The 23016-nt window shown below is 31.5% G+C and overlaps 1 protein-coding gene across 1 annotated transcript in view; it reads left to right on the top strand.

Moving 5' to 3' along the window:
- Positions 1–397: 397 nt before the first annotated feature.
- The window catches only part of LOC106456886 (DNA polymerase alpha subunit B-like), a 34173-nt gene continuing 11554 nt past the window's right edge, over positions 398–23016 (top strand). Inside the window, exons 1-11 of the mRNA XM_013916255.2 lie at positions 398–652; positions 3805–3932; positions 4316–4404; positions 7761–7824; positions 8493–8602; positions 14413–14692; positions 14998–15153; positions 15601–15663; positions 19311–19362; positions 20339–20457; positions 22180–22218. Of these exons, the coding sequence (XP_013771709.2) occupies positions 565–652; positions 3805–3932; positions 4316–4404; positions 7761–7824; positions 8493–8602; positions 14413–14692; positions 14998–15153; positions 15601–15663; positions 19311–19362; positions 20339–20457; positions 22180–22218 (1188 nt within the window). The 5' untranslated portion in view covers positions 398–564. The remainder of the gene's footprint in view (positions 653–3804; positions 3933–4315; positions 4405–7760; positions 7825–8492; positions 8603–14412; positions 14693–14997; positions 15154–15600; positions 15664–19310; positions 19363–20338; positions 20458–22179; positions 22219–23016) is intronic.

Raw genomic sequence — 23016 nt, 5'->3', positions numbered from 1 at the left:
TATATTTAATTTTAATTTAAACTATGCTCATGTGAATTAATTATTTGAATACTATTTTGTGCTTCAGTTTCTCAGCAAGAAACTAATGATATTTTAGCTTCTAGAGATCACTGACCAAATCTAACCATTTTTCCAATTTTCTTACAAAAGAAGTTCAGCATTCTTTAGAACAATAAACTAAATGAAAAATAATTATTAGAAACGAAGTTTAATTTTAAATTTGACTAAAACTTCTAATTTTAAGTTGTTATGGTTGAGATGATAATTTATTGCTAAAATAAGTTTAATTTTTCTATTTTACCTTTTCCATGTTGGGCTCTCTATTCGACTTTGTTTTAATCGTTATAACTATTACTTTTAGTATTGTAGAGGGTGTTCACGTCACATTTCGCGGGAGTTTTAGTAACGATATAGAAAATTGTGTTTTTAAGTATAACATTTAACTTATTTTTTAAGCAATTTAGTTTAGTGTTGTGTTTACTTTGAAGTTAAACTTTTTATGTGGTCGTGTAAATATTGAAGTTTCTTTTGTCCCTTTTTATTTACTGATTTTAAACCTAAAAAATGCCGTGTGAAGTTTCAGAAGAAACAATTCTTAAGGAACTAGAAGAATTTAGCTGTAGTGTAACTGACGAAAGTGTCTTAACAAAAAGTAAGTTAAAGTGTAAACTACTCACTTACCTTTTTTTTAGAATAAGATAAAGAGCTAGGCATTATTTAAGTTGTATATGTTTGTGTTCTTCTTCAGAAGATACTCTTAATTTGATTATATATATAAGTTATTACTATATAACATAACATGAAGGATTATTTGGTCCGTCACGGTCAAGCTCATTTCCTGCACACCAGGCACTACTAAACACCGAAATGTAACACAACGAAATTGATGTACATAATAATATATGTGTATATATATTTTCTTAAATTAAAACCATTTTGAACAAACTCAAAATATATTAATAAAATAAGTGATGTGACTCTCACTGAATAAAGCAATATGTGTCATGTTCTTGGAATAGTAAAGAACATTGAACCAAGCAGAATATCATTTACGTAAATCAATTAAAATAAATTTTTCATATTTAGTATTTTACATAATTATTTATCCAAAGTAATTTCTTTGCATTACAATTCAGTGACATTTCCATTTTGTTACATTTCTGTGTGTAAAATACTTTCATTTCATTGTTCATTTTATATTAATTCGGTGTTTAGTACTTCCATTTCTTAAAATTTTGGTGTTTAGGAGACTGGTCTGCATACCCACCTTTGTAAACCTTAACAAATTTAAACCCCTACCCTTTATTTTTAGGAAAAATTTCAATTCCACTTTAAAATTGTGGTAAAACACCATTCTCCATTATTTCCAATGGCAACTCATTCCAGAATTAAATCACCTCATTCAAAAAATAAAACTAAAGTTTAACCTTTCTTTTTCCAAATCATAAACAAACTTGTCTCCAGGACATAACTCAAAGAAGCCAGTGACCTTGATCCTGTTAATAGACTGGATAATCTTATTAACTTCAATAATATCACTTTTAACCCCACTTTTCTGAAGAAGCAATAAGTTAAAACACCTTAACCTAACCATATCAGATACCCTTCCATCACTGGAATTATCCTATTATTATTAGCACTCTTCTGAAATCTTTTCAATAAATCTATATGTTTATCCTTTCTTAAATATACCAAACTGTACACACTATTCCAGGTGAAAACTAACTGTTGATTTATATAGAAAGATAATTACCTTTTCTGACTTGCAATCAATGTATATAAGTACATATTAAAACTCTATTTAGTTTTGTTACTAGCAACAGAGCACTGCTTTGATGGTTTGAGTGACTCATCTACCATTATGGCAAGATTATTCTCTTCAATCACACTATTGAGTAGATTCCTATCTGTATTAAATGTGAGATTCAAATCATGATAATCCCAATTCATTATGTTTTACTTACTACAATTAAAGGTCATTTTCCACATATATGTCCAACTAACTAACTGATCCAAGTCATTCTGAAGTACCTCAATAACCTCAATACAGCCTGAAATATCAAAGTTAATGTTATCTCCAAACTTTACTTCTTATGCTCCTGTCAGTATCATTCACAAGCATAAGAAAATTCAAAGACTCTAACATTGACTCCTCAGGAACTCCACAAGTAATATGGGTTCAGCTTAGTTGAACTCCATTAATAGGAACTTTTTGTTTTCTCTCATCTGACAACCCAATAATCCTATTACTATACTTTCCTCAACACTCACCAATGTAAGCTTATTAAGTAATATTTTCTGTAGTACTGTATTAAAAGCTTATTGAAAACCTAAGTACACCAAGTCTCCATCTTTCCTGTCATCCAGATACATATTCACATAACATCCTTGAAAGAAGCTAAAAGATTAGTAAGGGAATATTATCCATTAGTAAATCCATGCTGATTTCTTTTGTGATATTGTGTCTTACTGGATGGTTTTTCAAAGTTTCATTTATCAGACTCAAGAATTTTTTCCCCTACAGATGTAAGACTAACTGGTCTACAATTTAAAGGTTAATTCCTATCACTCCACTTACCAACACAACTACCATTAGCAGTTCTCCAGTCCTTAAGCATCTGCTCAGTGGCTATTGACCTACCAAAAATGAAAAATAAGGGTTTCACATATCTAATCTTTGACTTCCTTTAAAATCCTGGGAAAAACAGTGTTTAGTCCTGGTGTTTTATCTAGTCTGTAGTTAGCACTAACTTAACAAAGAACTTTAAATTTAATCAGACAGATTAAGTCTTTTTTTTTAACAGAAAAACTTGCTTGTTATTAATAAACAGAGCATAATATGTATGGTTACAACTTTTTACCAAGTTAACCTGGCATCATCATGTGAAACAGCTATAATGTATGAACACATAATCTTGGTGGCATGAAAACTAGTGGATGAATACATTGGTAATTGATTGGTTGAGCTGTCAGTTATACTTTGTTCATTGATAATAAACAAGTTTTTTCAGTTTTACCAACAGAGTGCTTCCTTTAGTTATTTTTAGTATGGTGCATCACTGAAGATCACTATTGTACTCATGTAACTAACTTCTTACTATACTGAGAAAAGCAGTATAACTCTTGAATTATTTGGAATTTTTACTACTAGTATTTCTAGGCCATTTTTTTTTGTTAGGGTGGAATTAAGTTAAATCAATGTTAACAATGTAAAAACAGTATTAGAATATACTGTTGAAGGTATGACTTTCATGTATCAATTTTATGTTGTTTATCAAATCATAGTTTCCATGTAGGAGTTAATTCCCTAAAGTTTGGTAAAAATCTGGTTAGAAAATTTAATAATAGAATAAGTTTGAAAATTAAAGTAGAATCATGATGGTTATGCAGTTTTATCATCATGATTAAGGCATGCATATGTACAGTAAACCTGTAGTTCTTTCTTGGATAAAAGCATTATCCTGCTTGCATTCAAAAGTATAATTATTAAATAATAATAGTCTATTTCTACGACTAAAAATTTAAGTTTTTGTATGCAAATGTTTTTAGGTTTTTAGTGTCTTCTACTAGTTCATTCCATACAATTATTTCTTAACATTCACCTTAAGAAATGTCACCAATCAGTAAAATGACATACACCTATAGTTCATACAAACCAACATTGCAACAATCCATGACACTGCTGATCCCAGTTAGCACAGACTTAGTGAGTAGTTTTATTTTGTGATAATAAGTTGACTACATATTACTTAGAAGAATTGCATCTTATGTTTGACTGTTGTTTCTTTTTGTTTTTTGTTTCAGTGAAAGAGTTGTGCTTTGTGTATCAGTTAGATGCAGAGCAGATGGTGTCAAATTGGGTTGCTTTTGCTACAACCAAAAATATTGACAGTGAAGTTACTCTTGATCTTTTAAACCAGCTCGAAAGAGAGGTATAATGCACATTTATATAGTATTGTTTTTCATTAATAAGTATTACCAGCATAGACAGCATAACCAACTAGAAACAGAATTAATTCAGAGTAGACCTACTTGCACATTCAAATGTGATGTGTTTTTCTCAATACAGAAAACTGTTGATGTGTATAAATGGATGTGTCATTATATTTAAAAGGTTAGCATATCTATTGTGAATTTTTGAGAAAAATACTGTATAAAAAAAATGCTGTACGATCTGATGAAGAGCTCTAGCTCGAAACTTCATCCTCTTTACATAAAAATATAAAAAACTTGGTGATTGTTTTAATCTATTCTTTAATTTTTATGTTTAATATAAACCTTAGTATTTTTAAAATAAAGTTTTTTTTTCCTATAGGAATTGAACAAGAAAACAAAAACACCAAAGTCATCACGAAGAAGTCAGAAGGCCCTACCTGTGTACAATGCAACAACTATTGATTTGATGTATCCTTTGTTATGGAATAATATAATTGCTTCTTTAATGGAAATATGTTGTGTCAGATATTTGCTTAAAATTTATACATATGAATTAAAATCTACATTATAAATGGCTTGTGTCTGTCTGATGAAAAATTTTTAAATATTGAAATATCTGATCACCATGGAACTGTCATGGTTCATGAACATGCCTCACTACTCATTACTTCGTTCATTTTCTCATTTTTACTAATTTAATAACCATTTCAATTTTCTCACCTGCTATGACCTTACTGCCTACTTACTGAACTGGTTGCCAGGAATATTTTAAGTTCCTTTGGGTATTGTCCATGTCTCTATGACACCTACAAGTACAATGAAACAGTATATTAAAAATAGTTGCAGTAATATGAAGAAGTTGGCCAGCTGAAGTGAATTTATAAACATTTTGTGCCAGTATTCATTAGACCTGAATGACACACAGTCTGGCCAATCTCATGAAACCAGTGAAATAAATGCTTTCCATGGCTCTGATATATTGGTTAGTAATAATTTATGAGGTCATTAAATAACTAAACATTTTAATAAAATTTCAATAATCAAATAAATTGAATAATGTGTATCGCAAAAAAATAAATGTTTTAAACATTCTAAAGTATTTAAGTACCAATTTGCTTCTGACTTTATTGCTTACAGGATTCTTAATAAGATGTGAGTCACACTAAAACATTTTACATAAATATCAACATTGCAGTTAATCCCACTAATTACTGCTGAAGTCCCATGTGTATCTTACTTATAAAGTAGCGATTTCAACATTTTATTTTAAATACTACACTGAGTGTTGCAACAAGCAGTAATGTATAATTACACACTACAATGCAGTATCCAGACTATCTGGAATGAAAATTATAAATACAATTCTGTACGTTGAGGATAAAGTTAATGGGATTTATGTCATAAATCTCCGGTGAAATCAAGTTATTCACTCATTATTTTATTAAGTTAACTATTCCAAAAGTTTGTAATATTGAATTGATTTTGCATTTAAACTTCAGAATTTTCTTTAACATTCTTTTAGTTTAAAGATAAATCAAAAGTGAATAGTATCACCTGTAGATAAGACTAGAGTTTGTATGCTAAAGTGTGATATGTTGTGGAGATAATAGATAGCTTAGTAGAAATAACTACAGAATCTGCCAATTTTTATAGTGCATGTTGGATTAAGTGATGAAATTAATGGGAGACAAGAACTTTTGAGAAAGGTGAAAAGCTTTTGGATGATTAAGTAGTCATTTGTTTTCGACTTAACACACTAGAAGTATTTCTAGTAGGTTGATGAAATAATTATTATTATTTTTTTCTGTTAACGTTGAGGTTTTTGGTAGTACTGAAACTTGATGAAAGGAAGATTATGATGATCCCATTTTAAGATCTTGATAGGAAAAAAGATCGGATGGCTAATCTGAATAGGAATGTTGTTAATGAAGTATTTGATGCTTTTACCAAACTAGCTTTAAAGGAATGCATTTCTTCAAAATATTACATTCCAGTCAAAGGTCCATTCCTATGGGGATTACATAATAAAAGAAAAATTCTTAAGCTGACAATAATATGGAACTTACTATTGTTGGATGCTGAGGTGTTGAAATAATTGTTGCTGTCTTAAATCATTAAGCCACCACCACTCAACTGAATAATGTCAGCAGCTCTTCCATTTTTGACAGTTCAAGACATATTTCAGTTTAAATCATGTCAAGTCAGTAACATCAACTTTCCCATGGTACAACTAAAAACCAATAGTTATGTAGATACAAAAGTTAAAAAGAGAATAGATGACATGAACATTGCAATATTAAAATGTCAAATGTAAAGTAATAACTAGCTAAGCCCCCCAGTGGTACAGCAGTATGTCTGCGGACTTACAACGCTGGAATCCGGGTTACAATTCCTGTGGTGGGTAGAGCACAGATAACCCATTGTCTAGCTTTGTGCTTGATTACAAACAAACAATAACTAGCTAAACTTAGTAGGTATTCTGTTTAAAACTTTTACCACCAGTCTTTATTAACTGTCTCCTGTAACAAACACTTAGAACTGGCAACAGGAAATAATAATATTCAATCTTTTGTAAAAGCCAAAAAGAAAACTCAATGATTCTCTACAAAGATAAAAGTTCTATAAGAATAGAGCTAGTATGACAATGGAAGTAATTATAAAGACTAACTAAACTAGTGATGCAATGTCAAACAATGTGCAAAAATCTTGTATACCTATTATTAATTATTATTAATAGTAATAAACTAACAGTGAGTAAAACCAGTAAAAACATTAGTTGTTTTGTACTATCCTAAACAATATCCCAAGAAAACAAAATATAGACAAATTTTTTAAAATGTTGTGGTACTGTGTAAAACATCTAAACCTGTAATATTTGTTGAATTTCCCACAAAATTGAATGAAATTTGTGTTTAATGTGCACAATGAGAAATCTCAATTATTGAAAATGAGGGTGAGTTTATGAGCTCTATGTACAAAATCATGTAATGATAAACAAGTTGTGTTGGACATGAGCAATGATAAAGAATTTTTTTTTTATGATATTTAAATTTACATTACCGTCTTTAGGCAAAAATCTTCCCATTTTCTGTGATATAGTAGGTCTCTCATATTTATCTTACTGTCATTCATTACAGCCATGCATATAGTTTCTATACAAAGTAAAGTTAGGTTCTCTCTCTAATAAGTTGTTGGGTCTTAACAGTTATGCTTCAATAAATTTGCTATAACCTTGACTTTGACCTTGTTATTCAACTTTGGCATTTGTACATTCCTGGAAAGCTTACTGGTTTGGGAGAGAAGAATTATTCTCATCCCAGAAAGAATTTATGAACCTCTCTTGAAGTTTATGAATATTTGTTTTATGGCTTGACTATTCATTGGGGAAATAAGATGCTTTTCTGCTGTATCAAATACTTTTTTCTTTTTCTTTTTTTGCTGTCAAAGATCTTATAAAATCTTAATGATTTTGTCAATTCTTTGATTGTAGCTGTTTGAATAGTAGCGTAATTTTTCCAAGTCCATCGTAAATATCTATGAATATCTTACAGATTTTAGCAGATTTATTGTGATAGTTTTTACCAGTTCACTTTTAAGTTTAAAAACATTTTCTGTTGCTGGTTTGTTATAACTTGTGGTGGAATGGTGGAAGAATATTATATTGATCTCTTGCTGCACTCCTAATACCAAAACTAGTTATGTATAATTTATGTGTATCTTTTGAAGATATAAAGGTAATAAAACCTTAAGCACAGTAAAAGTTTTAGAAGAAATGTGTATGTTAGATAACATTTATAAAGAAATTTGACCTAACATATGTTCAGAAATAGCAGCATTGATGATGATTTAATTGAGGGTTATGGAACACCTACAGGAAGACTGAGCTCAGTAAGTTGGTTTTTTTAAACATGGATTAGATTGTTCAAGGTTTTTATGTATAAAACTTTTACTCTATTCCTAGATATTATCCCAAGGTTTACATTTACAAAAGGAATAATTAGAAAGTCCACAATCTTAATCAAAATTTTAACATTTGAATTTGACAATTTGAAAAAAGTGTAGTGAAGACAATTAATTGTATTTTGTTTCGATGAAACAAAAGCTATTACAGCAAACAAAAATTTTTAAGACAGTTTTAAACTGTTAGTGCTTCTTGCAAAAGCAAGATTTACCTAATTGATTCCTTAAGTGTGTGTAATTGCAGAACAGTTTATTTGTTGAAATAATAGTTTCTGTTTGTTCATTGTTTGGATCTCTTGAATTTGTTTTCTTTAATTTCATTATAAAACCAAAAAAAGTAAATAAAGTATCCTTGCAGTATGTTGGAATAAAGGCTTTTTGGTGGATGTTTTATCAACTATATTTACACTGTTTTTTGCACACATGCAGTTTATCAAATAATGAATGTGTGAAGGATTGCTTGCTAGCATATTTTTTAGTTTAGATTTTTGTATTCATTTTTTGACTGACCTTCTTTCAGATTTTAGGTGATGGTAACTTAATGATTCTGTGATTGCTTGTTACTGTATATGTTGATGTTTAAATAATTTTATTAGCAAGGTCAAAAGCGAATCAGAACACCAGAGAATGCTGTTATTAAAAGATTGAACTCAGAAGGCCGCAGTCCTGGTCTCCCTTTCTCACCGGCTTCAATCTCACCTGGAGGGTAAGTTTTTGTTACTAATACCTTGACCAGAGAAGAATGGAGTCCTGAACTCCTTTTTTTTTCTTTTTCACCAGATTTACTTTCACTTGGAGGGTGAATTGGTAAATCTTTGTTATTATTTAAGGTAATCTCAGAAGGATAAGTCCAAGTTTACTTTTTATAATTAGCTTCACTGTCATTTAGAGAGTAAAGTAGGCTTTGCATTTTTTTCACAAATCTTCTTTTTTAAAAGAAATCTTTTTCCTGCTCTTTTATTACCATATATTTATTAAGAATATGTCCTGTTTCTTGTTCTTCCATTTAACTCTCTGTTCATGGGCTTGGTTAAGTGGACTGATCCATATTTGTGAAGCTTTAAAATTAAAATACTAATGTTTACTACAGTTCTGAATTTACTACGTTTATCTTTACAAGATTTACCAAGCTTTTTGTAAACATTACAAGTCTGTTGTACAGGAAAAACTTTTTAATTTAATAACATATTTTTATTAAAAAATTGTCAGTGAATTTTTAAAGCCGATACTCAATCAGTCTCAGTCAAAGGTGCTTTTATGCTAGGAATACAAATACTTCTTTTCATTGTATACTTTTATATTCTGACACAATACCTTCCCAACACTCACATAATAGCGATTCTTGATTGTTCTACCCTCTATTTGTGTAAGTTTCATTTGCCATTAGCTTTGATGCTCCCACTTACCCTCAGATGATTTCACATGGGAAAGCTGTGCTCTAACATGCAAATAAGCATGTGACAACCCTCCACCAATAGGAGTGTGACACACCCTCCTAGGGCAGCTGACTCCCTCTATACTGTAGAGCACTTTCATCACTTCTGGATTTGGCATTCCAGTGTGCAGTTGTTCTTGATTTTCAGTATGTTTCATATTGTCATGTGTAATTTCACTTAACACTACTGTATTGACAACTTTAATTTGTTGTCATTTCTTTTTTGTTTAAAAAATTTGTGGAAAGTTTCTGTTGTTTTCTTTTCCACATAATGAACTTTCAAGTTATTAGTATTACTAGTATTATTATTATTACTCAGTTTAGTATTCGCTTCTGGTATTGATCCTGCCACTACTGATCCAACAACACTTACTACTTCTGTGGCTTCGGGTTTCACACTTTCGGGGACAAGGTCTCGGCCTTCGTGCATAATAAGTTAGATCATCTATCATGCATCCAGCTACATCTCTGGAACCCCAGTCGGATCTTCCTTTTCCTGAAGAATCTGTTCCTGAAGCAGAAAATTTGGACAGCCTCCTGCCTTTGCTGTGCCTTCCCACTCTACCCCTCTTAATCTACCTTGCCCTTTGTCTACATCTTGGGCATGATTTTTCAGGTAAGTTACCTTTTGTCTCTTTCCCCTGTATCTTATGATTTCTCCCCCTCCCTTCTTCATTTTGCTCTTTTGTTGGATTATTTAGTTTTTTCCCCCTCACCTGATATTCAAGTCCATGCTGAACAACTTCTTACCCAATTAGATTTGGGTGTCAGCATGCCTCAGCTCAACATTTGGCTGACTCCATGCTTTGGCATATCATAGACCTTAGAGTCTCTGATTCAAGCATGGAGCTCTGATCCTGTTTTTCCTGGCCCAGTTCTCTTGTCTCTGTTTCAACCTCACTACCATCCTCTGGTAGCTCTCATTCATTCACCTCTTTTCTGAGTCTATATATCGTTTCCCTGAAGGGTTTTTGGCAGATACACTTGCCCTTTTTTTTCTACATTGGTATGCTTATTTTCCTTAGCCTTATCCCTTCATATATTGCTCCTTTGTTGTTGGGATCTTCTTGGCAGGGACATCCTCTTGTCACATGTGCATCTGCCTGCTTCCTAATTACGTGATCTCTTTCTTGCTCCTTTCTAGTGCCAGTCTGTTTTTGGGGACATCACTGATACTTTAGAGTCTTGGGTGGAGACTGCGCATCAACATTCCTCCCTCTCCTCACTTGTTTCCAGTGGCCCTTTCTCCTTTCCTAGATTCCACTCTGTGGCTAGTGGTGCCTGCCCAGGTGTGCTTAAGTGTAAATCTGCACCATATGGCCATACAGATCTATAACACTCACTGAAGAGATGGGGTGTTCCACAAGACCACTGGAGGTTGCCTCGCAGCATCTTGCTTCGTAAATAAGTCCTGCACCAGACTGTACTGACTCATGGACTACCATGAATAATGCAATATTGGGATTGTTGCCCATCCCTCTGGTTCTAGTTTAATAAACCAAGACTATCCTGTTTTTCAAAATGGGGTTTGATGGTCCCCCATTGCAATGTTATGTTTGTCTGGACTCCCCACTGCATTGCCCCCCCCCCCCCACCTTATCCCAGTGGAGTACAGGAGTCTTTGCCACTTAACAGTTTCTAGCTGCTGTGGTGGTGGACCATTTATGCTTCCTCCTGAAAGTGACAGATTACACTCAGTTGAGAGTAGAGTGGTGGTGTTCTGTTGGTTTAGATGGTGAGTACTCTCCTCCTACCACAGACAATAAAAAAATTTTAGATGCCACCTGATTTTGGACTGGATGAATCTACCACATGCAGTTCACCTCTTCAGCTGACTTGTCCCATCCTACTGCTGTCTGGATATTGGTTCCCAGATGGTCTAATGTTGGATTGGCACAGAACCAGCCAACATAAGTCCTCTCACATGTGGTTGGAAGGGACCCTCCTCTTACCATGGACTGTATGACAAATTCATGACATCGCCTGGTTTTAGACTAGAGTTGACCCACCATATTTGTATGACCCTTCCTACTGTCGCCCAGATGTCGGGTTCCTGGAGAACTTGGTGTTGGTTGTATACTAGGTATACACACATGCCCTGCCTGGGTTGTCAGAATGGGAGTTGTTTTTCTCTTCCATTTCCTGATATTGAGATGAAGACAGTTGGGGCCCTCCTCTTACTATGGACCTGATAACAAATACCTGATGCCTCCTGGTTTTAGACTGGAGTTGACCAACTGAATATAGTCTGATGTGCCCTAGCCACTCTACATCATCTGGCAAGTCTAATTACAAAATGGATGGGCATTTTTTTCTGCTCATTTTTGGGTGCCTTCTGGAAGTAAGGTATCATATCAAAAGTAAACATTTTCCTATACTGAAAATGTATTTCCGATATATACTTACCTCTTCTCTCATATCCAGTGCATCTTTTGTGCCTAATCTTGAAGTGATGATGGTGCTTTACAGTATAAAGTGTGTCAGATGCACTAGGAGGTTGTGTCACATTCTAATTGATGGAGGATTGTTGCATGCTTCAGTGCAGCTATACCACAAGACATTATGTGAGTGTAGGTATGAGCATCAAGGCTAGTGGCAAGCAAAAATTGCACATATAGAGGGCAGCACAAATCAAGAAAAGCTATTATGTGAGAAGAGGTATCTATCTATCAGAAATGCATTTTCAGTTTAGGAAAATGTTAACATTCCTGTAGTATTTGAAGTAACAATATTATCACCACAAACCAAGCAATTTCATTGACTAATGATTTAAAGCAGGAAAACTAAACATTAACTTAAAGGATATATTTGTATAGGAGGAACTGCTTATTCTGTTAGAATAACGATGTTCATCAGCCATATACACTTGATTATCAAGCAGTTTTGAAAGTCAGAGAGAGAGAGTGGAGAGCTTTTCTGATGGGTTTGACAAATTTATTGATATCTTAGGAGTTAGGAGGTTCAAATTTTAGATTATTGTTTGTAATTATATATAATTTGTTTCTAATTGATTGAAAACTGCAGTAGCCTATTTTTGATGTCACAAAATTCTGAATTACAGAAGGCTCAAATGCATAACATGACACAGTAAAATGAAGACTGGGAATTTTTGAAATATTTGTTTTTCAAATTAAGAACTTAAAAATGCTATACAAATTTGAAATATAAACTACATTTTCATTTCAATTTTATTGACATGCATTCATAATAAAATGAAATGTAACACCACAAAAGGTGTAAAAGAACCTAGCCCAGATGTGAAGGGTTAATTGGTTTTGGATATTAAGTTATTTCTACCTTTAAGGATGTTTTTTGTAGAGAGTAATTTGTGTTTTCTGTTCTTTTTTTATTAAAGTATCACATTTGATAACACTAGTTACTTCTGGAGCTTTCTCTCTATCTTATATGGAAAATGAGTGATTTCACTCAATTTATTTTATTCAGCTTTTCACAGTTACTGGTGTAACAGAAAAATTAAAATTACTTAACCTAATGCAGTATTTGAACGTACATAAACAAGTTGGTGACTTGAGAGTTAATATATTTATCTTTGTGTAACAGGTAGGAACAGGGAAATTATTTTACTATAAAAAAAAGAATCTTTTGGTTTTGATAAACTCAACTCCAGTAATTCACAACATTTTTAATTGAAAATATCTTTAAAATGTGTGCTATTGCTGTCCAATTGACAGATCCAATAATTCTCTTGTTTTGACAAACACATGATCACCACCCTAATCTGTAAGTAATTATTTCCCCCATACAGCATTTAAAAAAATCTGTTTTCCTTCACTTTGCCTAAAGTTCAATTGTAGTGAGATTCACTGCAAAACAGAAAGAAAAGAAACTATAGCTCTTAATAGACTACATTATTCATAAAAGAAAGATGTTTGGGTGACTTCCAAACTACCTTTCAAATTACTGAAAGCCTTCAAGCAACTGTTATAGGATGATTTTACTTACTGTATTGTTTCTAGGTGATTTGAAATATCTGACAGGTTTTTAAAACTTCAAATTGAAGTATGGTGCTGAAGTTTATAGTTATTGAAGGCTTTGTTAGAATAAATAAGGTGGATAACAATAATTACAGAAACACTTTATGAAACTGAGTGCTAAAACTACTAAGGTGGTTATTTGGTGAAGCAAAGTGCTTGAAAGAAATTAGGTAATTATAAAACCCATTTTCATGAAACTGAATGCTATAACCAAGACACAGAGCTTTAATTGCACTAAAAATTGCATTATATGCCAAGGCATTGGTTTCCAAACTAAAGTATGTGAAGTAGTCTCAGATGGGCCTAACACATGTAAAAATATTCCCTGTAAAACTTCCCTGACACCAGACACAGCTATATTTTCAGCAAGATTTTCATTCTGTTTATTGTGGTAAGTATAACAACTCAACTTTTATTAGACTTGAGATTTTTTTTTTAAAGAACAAATTGTAATCCATATAAGGAACCTAAGAGTGGCCATTATTTACAATTTCTATTCAATCATTAGATGGGGATCTTCAGCCAAGGTAGTAAGGTCTTGGAAAGGGTGTCAAGCTAAAAAGTTTGGACCCCTTACACTAATGAATAAAACTTTATAATTGCTGAACGTTTGAAGAAAGTCTATTCAATTGTTATAATAACATGTACCATTTTCAGCAATGGAAACCCTTACAAATAAGATAATGAGTTATTTCTGCTTCCATAAATGCACTGCTGAATTACAAAAATACTTAGCACTCACAGAATAAGAAGTATAGTAACCGAGGAATAAATCAGATACACGTATATGGCTGCTTTTCAGTTAATTTTTGTATTATATGTCTTTAATATGACATTAACTTTCCTACTCTAACTGTAAAACCAGTACATGTAGATTTACATTCATTTTGTTTGTTTTTTTCATTCTTTATGATTTATTGTTCTACAAAATTTTAGACATAAATCTTGAGTTAAAGTCAAACACATAAAAATTTGATTTTGAAATAGTCTCCTTGTTATTGTTCATGATTTATTTAGGTTACAGTCACCTAACTTTATCATAGTGAAAGAAATATCAACATCAGTTACTGTTTTTATAATTTTTAGTGTCACACCTTCAACTAAATATGGTAATCGTACTACATCTGGAGATATTGTTAGCTTGTTTGGTAGTGAAGGGGATTCAGTATGGAAGTCAAGCAAACAACAGAGATGCTCTATAAAATATTATGATGAGGAGAATTCCCTCAAAGAAAAGTACTCTTACATGTTTGAGAAGTTGCGGGAACGAGCCAGTGTTTTGAATAATTGTATTGAAGATATGACTGCCTTTCTACAAAAGGAGCATAAGGTCGAAGAGTGGTCACACATACGTCTTCCCATGCCAGTACGTAAAAGAACTAGTTGTAGCTTGTAATTGAATGTTTATTTTTATGCATAACATATAAACTGATAAACTCTGCCAAAAGCTTTTTGTCATAAATAATGAAAACCTTTTAGTTAATTTTGAAATAACCAAATCATATTTTACACATTTTGAGAAGAAACACAACTTGAATTCTTATGTTTCTTTATTCTGTTGTTACCTGTTCTATTTTTAAAGCAAATTTACTATAACATTTTTATGTAACATATAGTATGAGCAGTGAACAAACCACACATCTTTAATTCTTATTTGTGATTTTAAAATAGGAAGAAATTACTGTAGTGGGAAGAGTGGTATGTGATGGTAATGGTAAGCTTAACACAAGCTCATTGATGTTAGAAGGCTCCAGAGAAACATGTTCTGGTCAAACTGTTCAACTGGATGTTAGTAACTTAAAGGAGTATTCCTTCTTTCCTGGACAGGTAAGATTCAACAAACAATGAAAAGGTTATTATTTTTTAGTAATACTAAAACAGTTTATTAACAACAGTTAATTTTTTTAAGTAAGGTTTAATCCCAATGAAGATATATTGTAGTAATCTAATACCTATATTAATTTACAGACCCAAAAACAGTTATAACATGGCTGGAAGATGAAAAAAAAAAGGTTTAAAAAGCTCTATGGTACATAAAGTATCTTGGTGTTATGTAATACTTAATATTTAATAACTAGATGAGAGTGTAGGTTTTAAGCAGTTATGTAAACTAGCTGGATATATGCTATGGTGATGAAACAATTATTCTGCTTGTTGTTGGAAGTTTTGAAGTATTATTGAATTATGATATTGATTAAGTAAATATGCAGATTAAGTTAAACATTAAACACGGATGGATTTGAACTAAAAGGCTTGGATCCTTTGCTTCAACAGATCTTAGCTGCACGAGGAATCAATAGCCAAGGAATGAAGCTAGTACTGAAACATCTTTATCAAGTAGGTTGAAATTATTGAATAACAGAATTCTTTAATGCAACATTAGAAATTCTTTTTCCAAGTTGTTGATTCACTGGACCAGTATCTTGGTAATTTTAGTGGTCCATGCAGTTTATATTGTGCTCCGTAGCTAGATCTAACTACCAACACAAGTGGTATATGTACAGGCAGAAGCTTTCACCACCTTAATATCCTCCTATATACTTACAAATTTGTTTTTAGTTAATAAAACCTATCTTTGAAAAGTAATATAAATAATCATACTGGATAAAATGGTTTATGAATTTTTAGATAACATCAAACATTTTCAAGAACTCATTTGTTACTTTACTGATAGAAAATGCTACACAAACTTCAAAAAATAAGTTTAAGCTAAAACTTTAGAGCAAAAATTGTGTTTTTAAAAATCTTTAAAATACAGTATGTTTAACCTTCAATATCTGCAGTTCAAGTGTATGGAATAAATAGATTCTGACATAAAGATTATTTAAGAAATAATACGTATAATGATATAAAACAAATATATTTTTATTGGAAAAACTGAGACAGTAATTATCTCGATAGTGCCAGTCATAGATCTCCTGTTTTGTAATTTATCTTGGATGTCATTTCCAAAGCATACATACCTCTGCTGACACTTATAGCTATTTCTCAATCTCCATCCTCGCCATCTAACATTGTGTTTGCTTGCTCCAGTCTTTTATACCCTACTTGACTGCCCTCGGCAATATCTAATTTGCAAAACTTTACACTGGCCCTTACACGCCCTCTATGCAGGTACTGTATATGAGCACTGTATGCAGAAAATATCACTAAGAGCCAGTGTTAGTGACCGGGATGGGGTAAGTATCGGAAAAGTGATTATATTGTTTGCATACAGTGCTAATATACAGTACCTGCATAGAGGGCAAATTAGATATTGCTAAGGGCAGTCGAGTGTGGTATAAAAGACTGGAGCAAGCAAACACAATGTTAGATGTCAAGGATGGAGACTGAGAAATAGCTATAAGTGTCAGCGGAAGTAAGTATGTTTGGAAATACATTTTCAGATTAGGAAAATGATAACTTACAGCCAGATTGATTAGACTAGTTCTTAAAATAATGTATGTAAGTTTAATATGAAAAATGACTTATATGTAAAAAAAATCTAGTTGAAGTATCTTAGTTTCTTGCAAGTGGTTTATACCTGTTATCATAATGAATAAGCTCTGAATAGAAGAAAGCCAAAGATACTAATTAAAGCTAAAATAAAATATAATAAAACCAATTCTGTGGTGGTAATTAACAGTATTTCTAAAATCAAATTACATATAGTTATACAGTTCACAGAAAGACTGCTACTGGTATTATAATGTCATCCAGGTTAAGCCATCAGTATTAACAATATATTCCTGTGTAAATGCAGCAATGATAAATATGTTTTATGCATTGAGATTACATTTAACATGATCAATAAATATTTTATTGGATTTTTTGTTTTCTGGGAATATGATAAGGTAGAATTAGATAGTTCATTTTGCACTTGACCATAGCTAGTTTTGTTTTGATGACAAGGCCACTGTTTAGTAAGCTGTGTTTATATTATGTTTCTTGGCCTAAGTAACTGCTTAAATTATAAAATTACTGAAAATAAATCTTAAAAAAATATATATATATATGAATGAATATAAAAAATTGGTTTAAAACTTATTATTCATATTAAATGAAACATACCGATTAATAATTTGTAAAGAAATTGGCTTTCTAATAAACTTAGTTTTTGAATAAAAACTTTAATGGAAAGGCTTAAGGAATGTATGACAACATAAAAATCTTTTATTGAAATCTACAACAAAGGTAAAGCATCTTTGCACCCCAGTGGCTAAGCGGTAAATTTGTAGGCTTACAGTGCTTAAAATCAGGTTTCAATAACCTAAATGGGCAGAGTACAGATAGCCCATTGTGTTACATTCTGCTTAACAACAACCAATCCTTTCTTAAAATATTTGGATCACAACAAAATCTTTTTGGCTTTCAAAGCAGCAAGTTCATACATCATCATTAGAAACAAACTAAGAAAAACTATGAAAACATTGTGTGAGTTTCCAATATGTTATTTACTTTCTGCTACATTTAGGATAATTTTAAGCAAAATAATTCTAGATGAGATTTAGAATAACAAAGGACGTGTTCCCAGTGAATGATTTTGTGGAATTATTTTGTATCTAACAGCTTTTATCGGAGGAAGTATTTGGATTTCTGAAATGTTGAATCTCATGTGTTGTTCAAGAAGTATTGTGGTATGCAGCCATACCATGCATTTTGTACATTCTTATATTGTTAGAAATTTTCAAAATTTTTACTTTATTTTGAATCTTTTGTAGTTTTCACATAACACATAGTCCAGAAAATTATTGTGTTGACTTGTTTCTAGCTGTCTTTGTTCCTTTTCTTGTTTTTTAAAGATAATGCCTGCTCCACGTATGGGGAATATTGCTTTAATGCTGCATGTTGTGCAAGAAGGTCAATGACAGCACTGTCTCTCATTTGTAGAGTAAATAATATCTAGAAGTTAGCACCTCTTCCATATGCTGAATGAGAATGATCAGTTATGTAGGTAGCACTAGTTGCTATAGGTAAATCTGATGTTTCACCATTAAATAAGAAACACTGAATGTAAACAGTCGACACAAGATATCAGGTTAGTTGGTTGACGGGAAGACATCTGAGGGAAGGAAATTTGTTGATCATTTCACAAGTCCAGTAGCAGGCTGTTGTCTAGAGTCCAGAAAGCAAGCATGCACACTGTGTTTATCTATGAATTTAGATAAGGATTGTTTTAATTTTGTATGAAACGTCTTATACAGTCTGTTTATTTCTTTTCTTGCACTCAGTTTACTTTGTAATTTATCCTGTCAATTGCCTTGTTATAAAGTAAGTACAAGATATTCTTTTATGTAAGTCACAAATCTGGAAAAATCTAAAAAACTCAGGGAATTTGGAAAAAAAAGGGATCAAAAGATCAGGGAAAATTGTCCTGTCCATTTTATCTCAGAATCTGGATGTGGTAGAAATGAATAAAAACCTTATAACCTGAGTGCTCTCGAAAGGTGGACCTTTCTTCTTCAGGAGCAAACTGTGGTACTTAGCTATGCCAATTATATATTTTAATATAATTTTGATCAGTCTGTCTGTTGTTTTACGTGGTGGTAATTATTTAATTCATTATATTGATTAATAGTTTAGATCATATAGTATTTTACAAACAAAGATACAACATTTTATTATTAGCTGTTTTCTTGTTTAAATATTTATTTCTGTAGTGCCGTTGTCTAAAGTAACTTATGTTCTGAAGTTTTATCACCCTTTCTAACCAGATTAGAAGTGTTAATTAGGTAGAATTATGAAGGAAGTTGGAATATCAGTGTTTCATACACGAACACGTGTGTAGATCTGAAACATCCTTGGATTTTGTATGGAAAATAATGAAAAATGTTTTTTTGAATAATGTAGCTGCCCTACTTTGTACATTTCTAATTCTGTATTGTGTTGTGTGGTAGATTTCTTATCTAACTAGTTTTCAACTTATCTCTAATGTTTAGATGTTAGCTAACAGGTACTTTATTACTTGATATTTATGTATATATTTATTTATTTTTTTTCATCAGAATGTTCCCTTACCATTTCCAGAATGTTCTATTACACAGAGTGAGAGGTCAGGTAGGATATAACTTCATTTTATTCTATTTTTTCAACTTGAAATAAGAAAGTGCTGAAAATAATTTTTTATTGAATTATATCTGTTTGAAAAATACAGGATTTTTCTTGTATGATGTTAGGTTTTGGGAGTACAATAATGATGGCAAACTATTTGGATGATTGAAATTCTTTTTTATTGAAAATCATTATAAAGTTTATTATATTCACTCATATACAATAACTTATTATTTATTGAAAACAAACTATATTTATTAGATATAACTGATCTTGACCAAGGATACTGTTGGTAAAAAACACAATACCTTGAGTGATTAAGGTTACAGTGATGCCATTTTGAAAAGTATCGTCCTAGGTCACTGATAAGCTCTTGTTACTGTTTCTTTTGATTTAAAGCCACACATGGTGACTACTTCAACTGGCAACATAAAGTGTCAAAATATATATGTAATGAATCTCAAACAAGTTGAGACTTACTGAATATATATATATAAAATAGAACTTTCTAATCAATAAAAAAAAGCACTTCTAAGGTGAAAGGAAGAATTTTAATGTTTTTTCAAAACAGTATCTCATGATATTATACTGGAAATTTCACAACTTAAAAAATTACTGAAATACTAAATCAAGTTATATGAATTTTTTAAAGAAGAAACTGGATACTAAGTATTGCAATTATTTAAGTATTTTCACTGAGAAAAAGAAAGCTAGGGTATATTAGTGACAACTCTGGTCTGGAAGGCTTAATATATTTTGGATTTTTCTTTTTGCATTTTTTTAGTTTGCTACTACCTATAAGCGGGATATTATTTTTGATTAGTCTGTTTAGAAAAGTATATGAAATGTGTGATGAGAAAAGCATTAACTTGCAAAATTTGTATGAATAAAAAAAGAAGCTATTTTTTGTGTAAATTAAGCAACTCTCTCCTTGTTTGCCTACATTAAAATTATGAATTATTATACTCCCTCTTTTTTTCAGAATCACTTCAACTGGTGGTAGCAGCTGGACCATTCACAACATCAGATACACTTTCCTATGAGCCTTTGCACGATCTCATTCATTATATTAAAGAGCATAAACCTCATGCTTGTATACTTGTAAGTTTATGAAGTGCACTAGAATTGCACTTTTCTATAGTTTAATGTAATTCTTATAACCTATTATTAATAATCTTCTGATAAAAAATAAGCAATCAATATAGATCAGAACTAAAAAGTAACTTGTAAATTAATGAAGCTAGTTCTATATAACAAACTGATAAGAAGTGTTTAATGTCATAAATCATTATACAAGAAAACTAAAACCCTATAATGATTAGAATTCCTTGATTTATTTTACTTTGAACAAGATTTTCAGTCATTATTGGCTGTTATGTATATCGTAAATGGGAGATTATGTTTAAGAACCTATAATTAAATTTACCTTAGAAGACAGTAGTATTTTTCTCATTTTGATTGTTGTTAATTAATGTGTATTACAAACGGGACACACTTTATTTATGTTTAGATCAGTATAATCGTTTTGCTCTTGTGAATACAATAACTGTGTTTTGAGTTGTGTTGCAGTAGAAATGTATGTGACTTGTTTTACAAGTTTTGCTTTTATTTTCCATGTTTAATGTATTTTTACAACAAGGTGTCTACTATTGGTTGTACATATTTTAAAACATGATAACTTAAATAAATAAAGATAGAAATGTGTGCTAACTTACATGCTAGCCCACCTGTCCTCATTTCAAAATGCCTTCATGTGTAACAAAGTACATACCGGTATAGCTTATTTTCAGGTTTTATACCACCTCCACATGTGATGAAGTACATACTGGTATAACTATCATCAGGTTACCACTTCTACATGGGATAATGATCTACCTATTCTCTGCTTTTATTGCTTCTATATGTAACATATGTGCTGGCCTACATGCACTGAGGTTTAATACCACCTCTGAGTGATCTAATTTGGCTTCAGCACACCCTGAAGGTATCTTTGATATTTTTCAAACACACTGACAAGCATACATTCTGGAATTGCATTAAGTATTAACTGTGGAAAGCACAGTACTCTGGATAATGATCCTACTTGAACCGTCAAGCACTTCCGTAGGACATTTTAGCGTTTTATGGACACAAAAGCAAAATTGAATGGTGCTTTAACTTGCTATTAGAAGTGTACCAATAAAACCATTAGTTTCCAACAGGACTATGTATTTGAGTCTGATAAGTCAGTTACTGAAGTGAGTTTTCTTATTTATGTTCCTTGAGCTGCTTGTGTCATCAGTTAATTGCCTTTTTGATGGTGCTCATGCTCAAGAGACTTATCAGAATTGGTGTTGCACAAAAACAATAGATTAATCTCCCATGCCACAGGATGGTCGTGATATTGTCAAACAATCATCACTTTGGCACTATTTTTTAATAAGATCTTAAATCTTAGCTTAAGCCAAAACTGGTAAGATGAAATCAAACTTAAGAGATTTTTTACTAAAGTGTGCTTTAGTGCATGTTTATGTCTTTCTTCATTTAAAAGTTGTTACATTTCAATGTGTAACACCATTAATGTATATCCTTTCTAAACTGTAATTCGGTTGGGTTCATTTGTCAATTTTATAGAAAATGAAAGTAAATATTTTAAAAAAAAATATTAGGAATTGTCAAGATTAAACTCTGTTGATAATGATAGGAAACAGATCATTTATAGAAAGAAAATTATTATGTTATCTAATATCTCAAATATAAAACCTTTTTATATATTACATACAAGTTTCTGTAACATAACTTAGTTTATGGATGTAAATTCATCTCACTTGTATCCTTTTTTAGATTGGTCCATTTGTTGATGCCAAACATGAAGAAATTGAGGTATTTAATGCTTTGAATTATTTATATAAAATATTATTTTACGCTAATTGTGTTTTCACATTTATCTTCATTCTCGTAAATTGAACTATATGCTTGATGAAAATTTGGGAATCAAGTCTTTGTTAGATGAGCTTTTAATTGCCACTTCTAAGTTAGAATTTGGATAATGTTTCTGTTTATCAGCATAAAATTGATTATTTGTAGATAAGTGCACTTATGAATCAAATGTTTTTTTTTAAATGAATAGAAAAAGGTATCTGATATTATATAAACTTAGGCAGGTAATTTTCTGGTTGAGAAAAGTATTGGGGTGTTGTTATAATTGCAGCAAATGCAAAAAGTTTCTAAGGGATGTCTTAAAGCATGTAAAATAGCACAACTCAAGCTTTTGTGGGTCTGTCCACTCTAAATTTGCATGTGAACTCTCTGACATACTGCTGCTGTTTTTAGTCATAATGTCATGGGAAAAGGAAGTCACAGATCTGTTAAAAGAAATTAATTGATATAGTGTTGATGGTATGATGAATGGCCAAAGCATTTTAGCCTTTATTCTCGTCTCTAAGTCTAGTAAGGGTAATGTGCTGAAGAAATGGAAGACCACAATGTGTGTTTTAATGTAGAGTATCTGCAAACTATTTTATATTAATCATTCTTTGATCCAGTCAAACTCTTGAAAAGTGTTATAAAATGACACATCTGTCATTAAATCATCACCCATGTTCAGAGTTCAAGACAGTAGGCTGGCACATGCACTGTGTATACAAAGAACTTCATACTGCTTGACTTCACAAATTAATT

The sequence above is a fragment of the Limulus polyphemus genome, unplaced genomic scaffold, assembly GCF_000517525.1.
Source record: "Limulus polyphemus unplaced genomic scaffold, Limulus_polyphemus-2.1.2 Scaffold268, whole genome shotgun sequence".
NCBI classification, from domain to species: domain Eukaryota; kingdom Metazoa; phylum Arthropoda; class Merostomata; order Xiphosura; family Limulidae; genus Limulus; species Limulus polyphemus.
The sequence above is the reverse complement of the archived record's forward strand: the minus strand, read 5'-3'. Positions and strand labels throughout refer to the sequence as shown.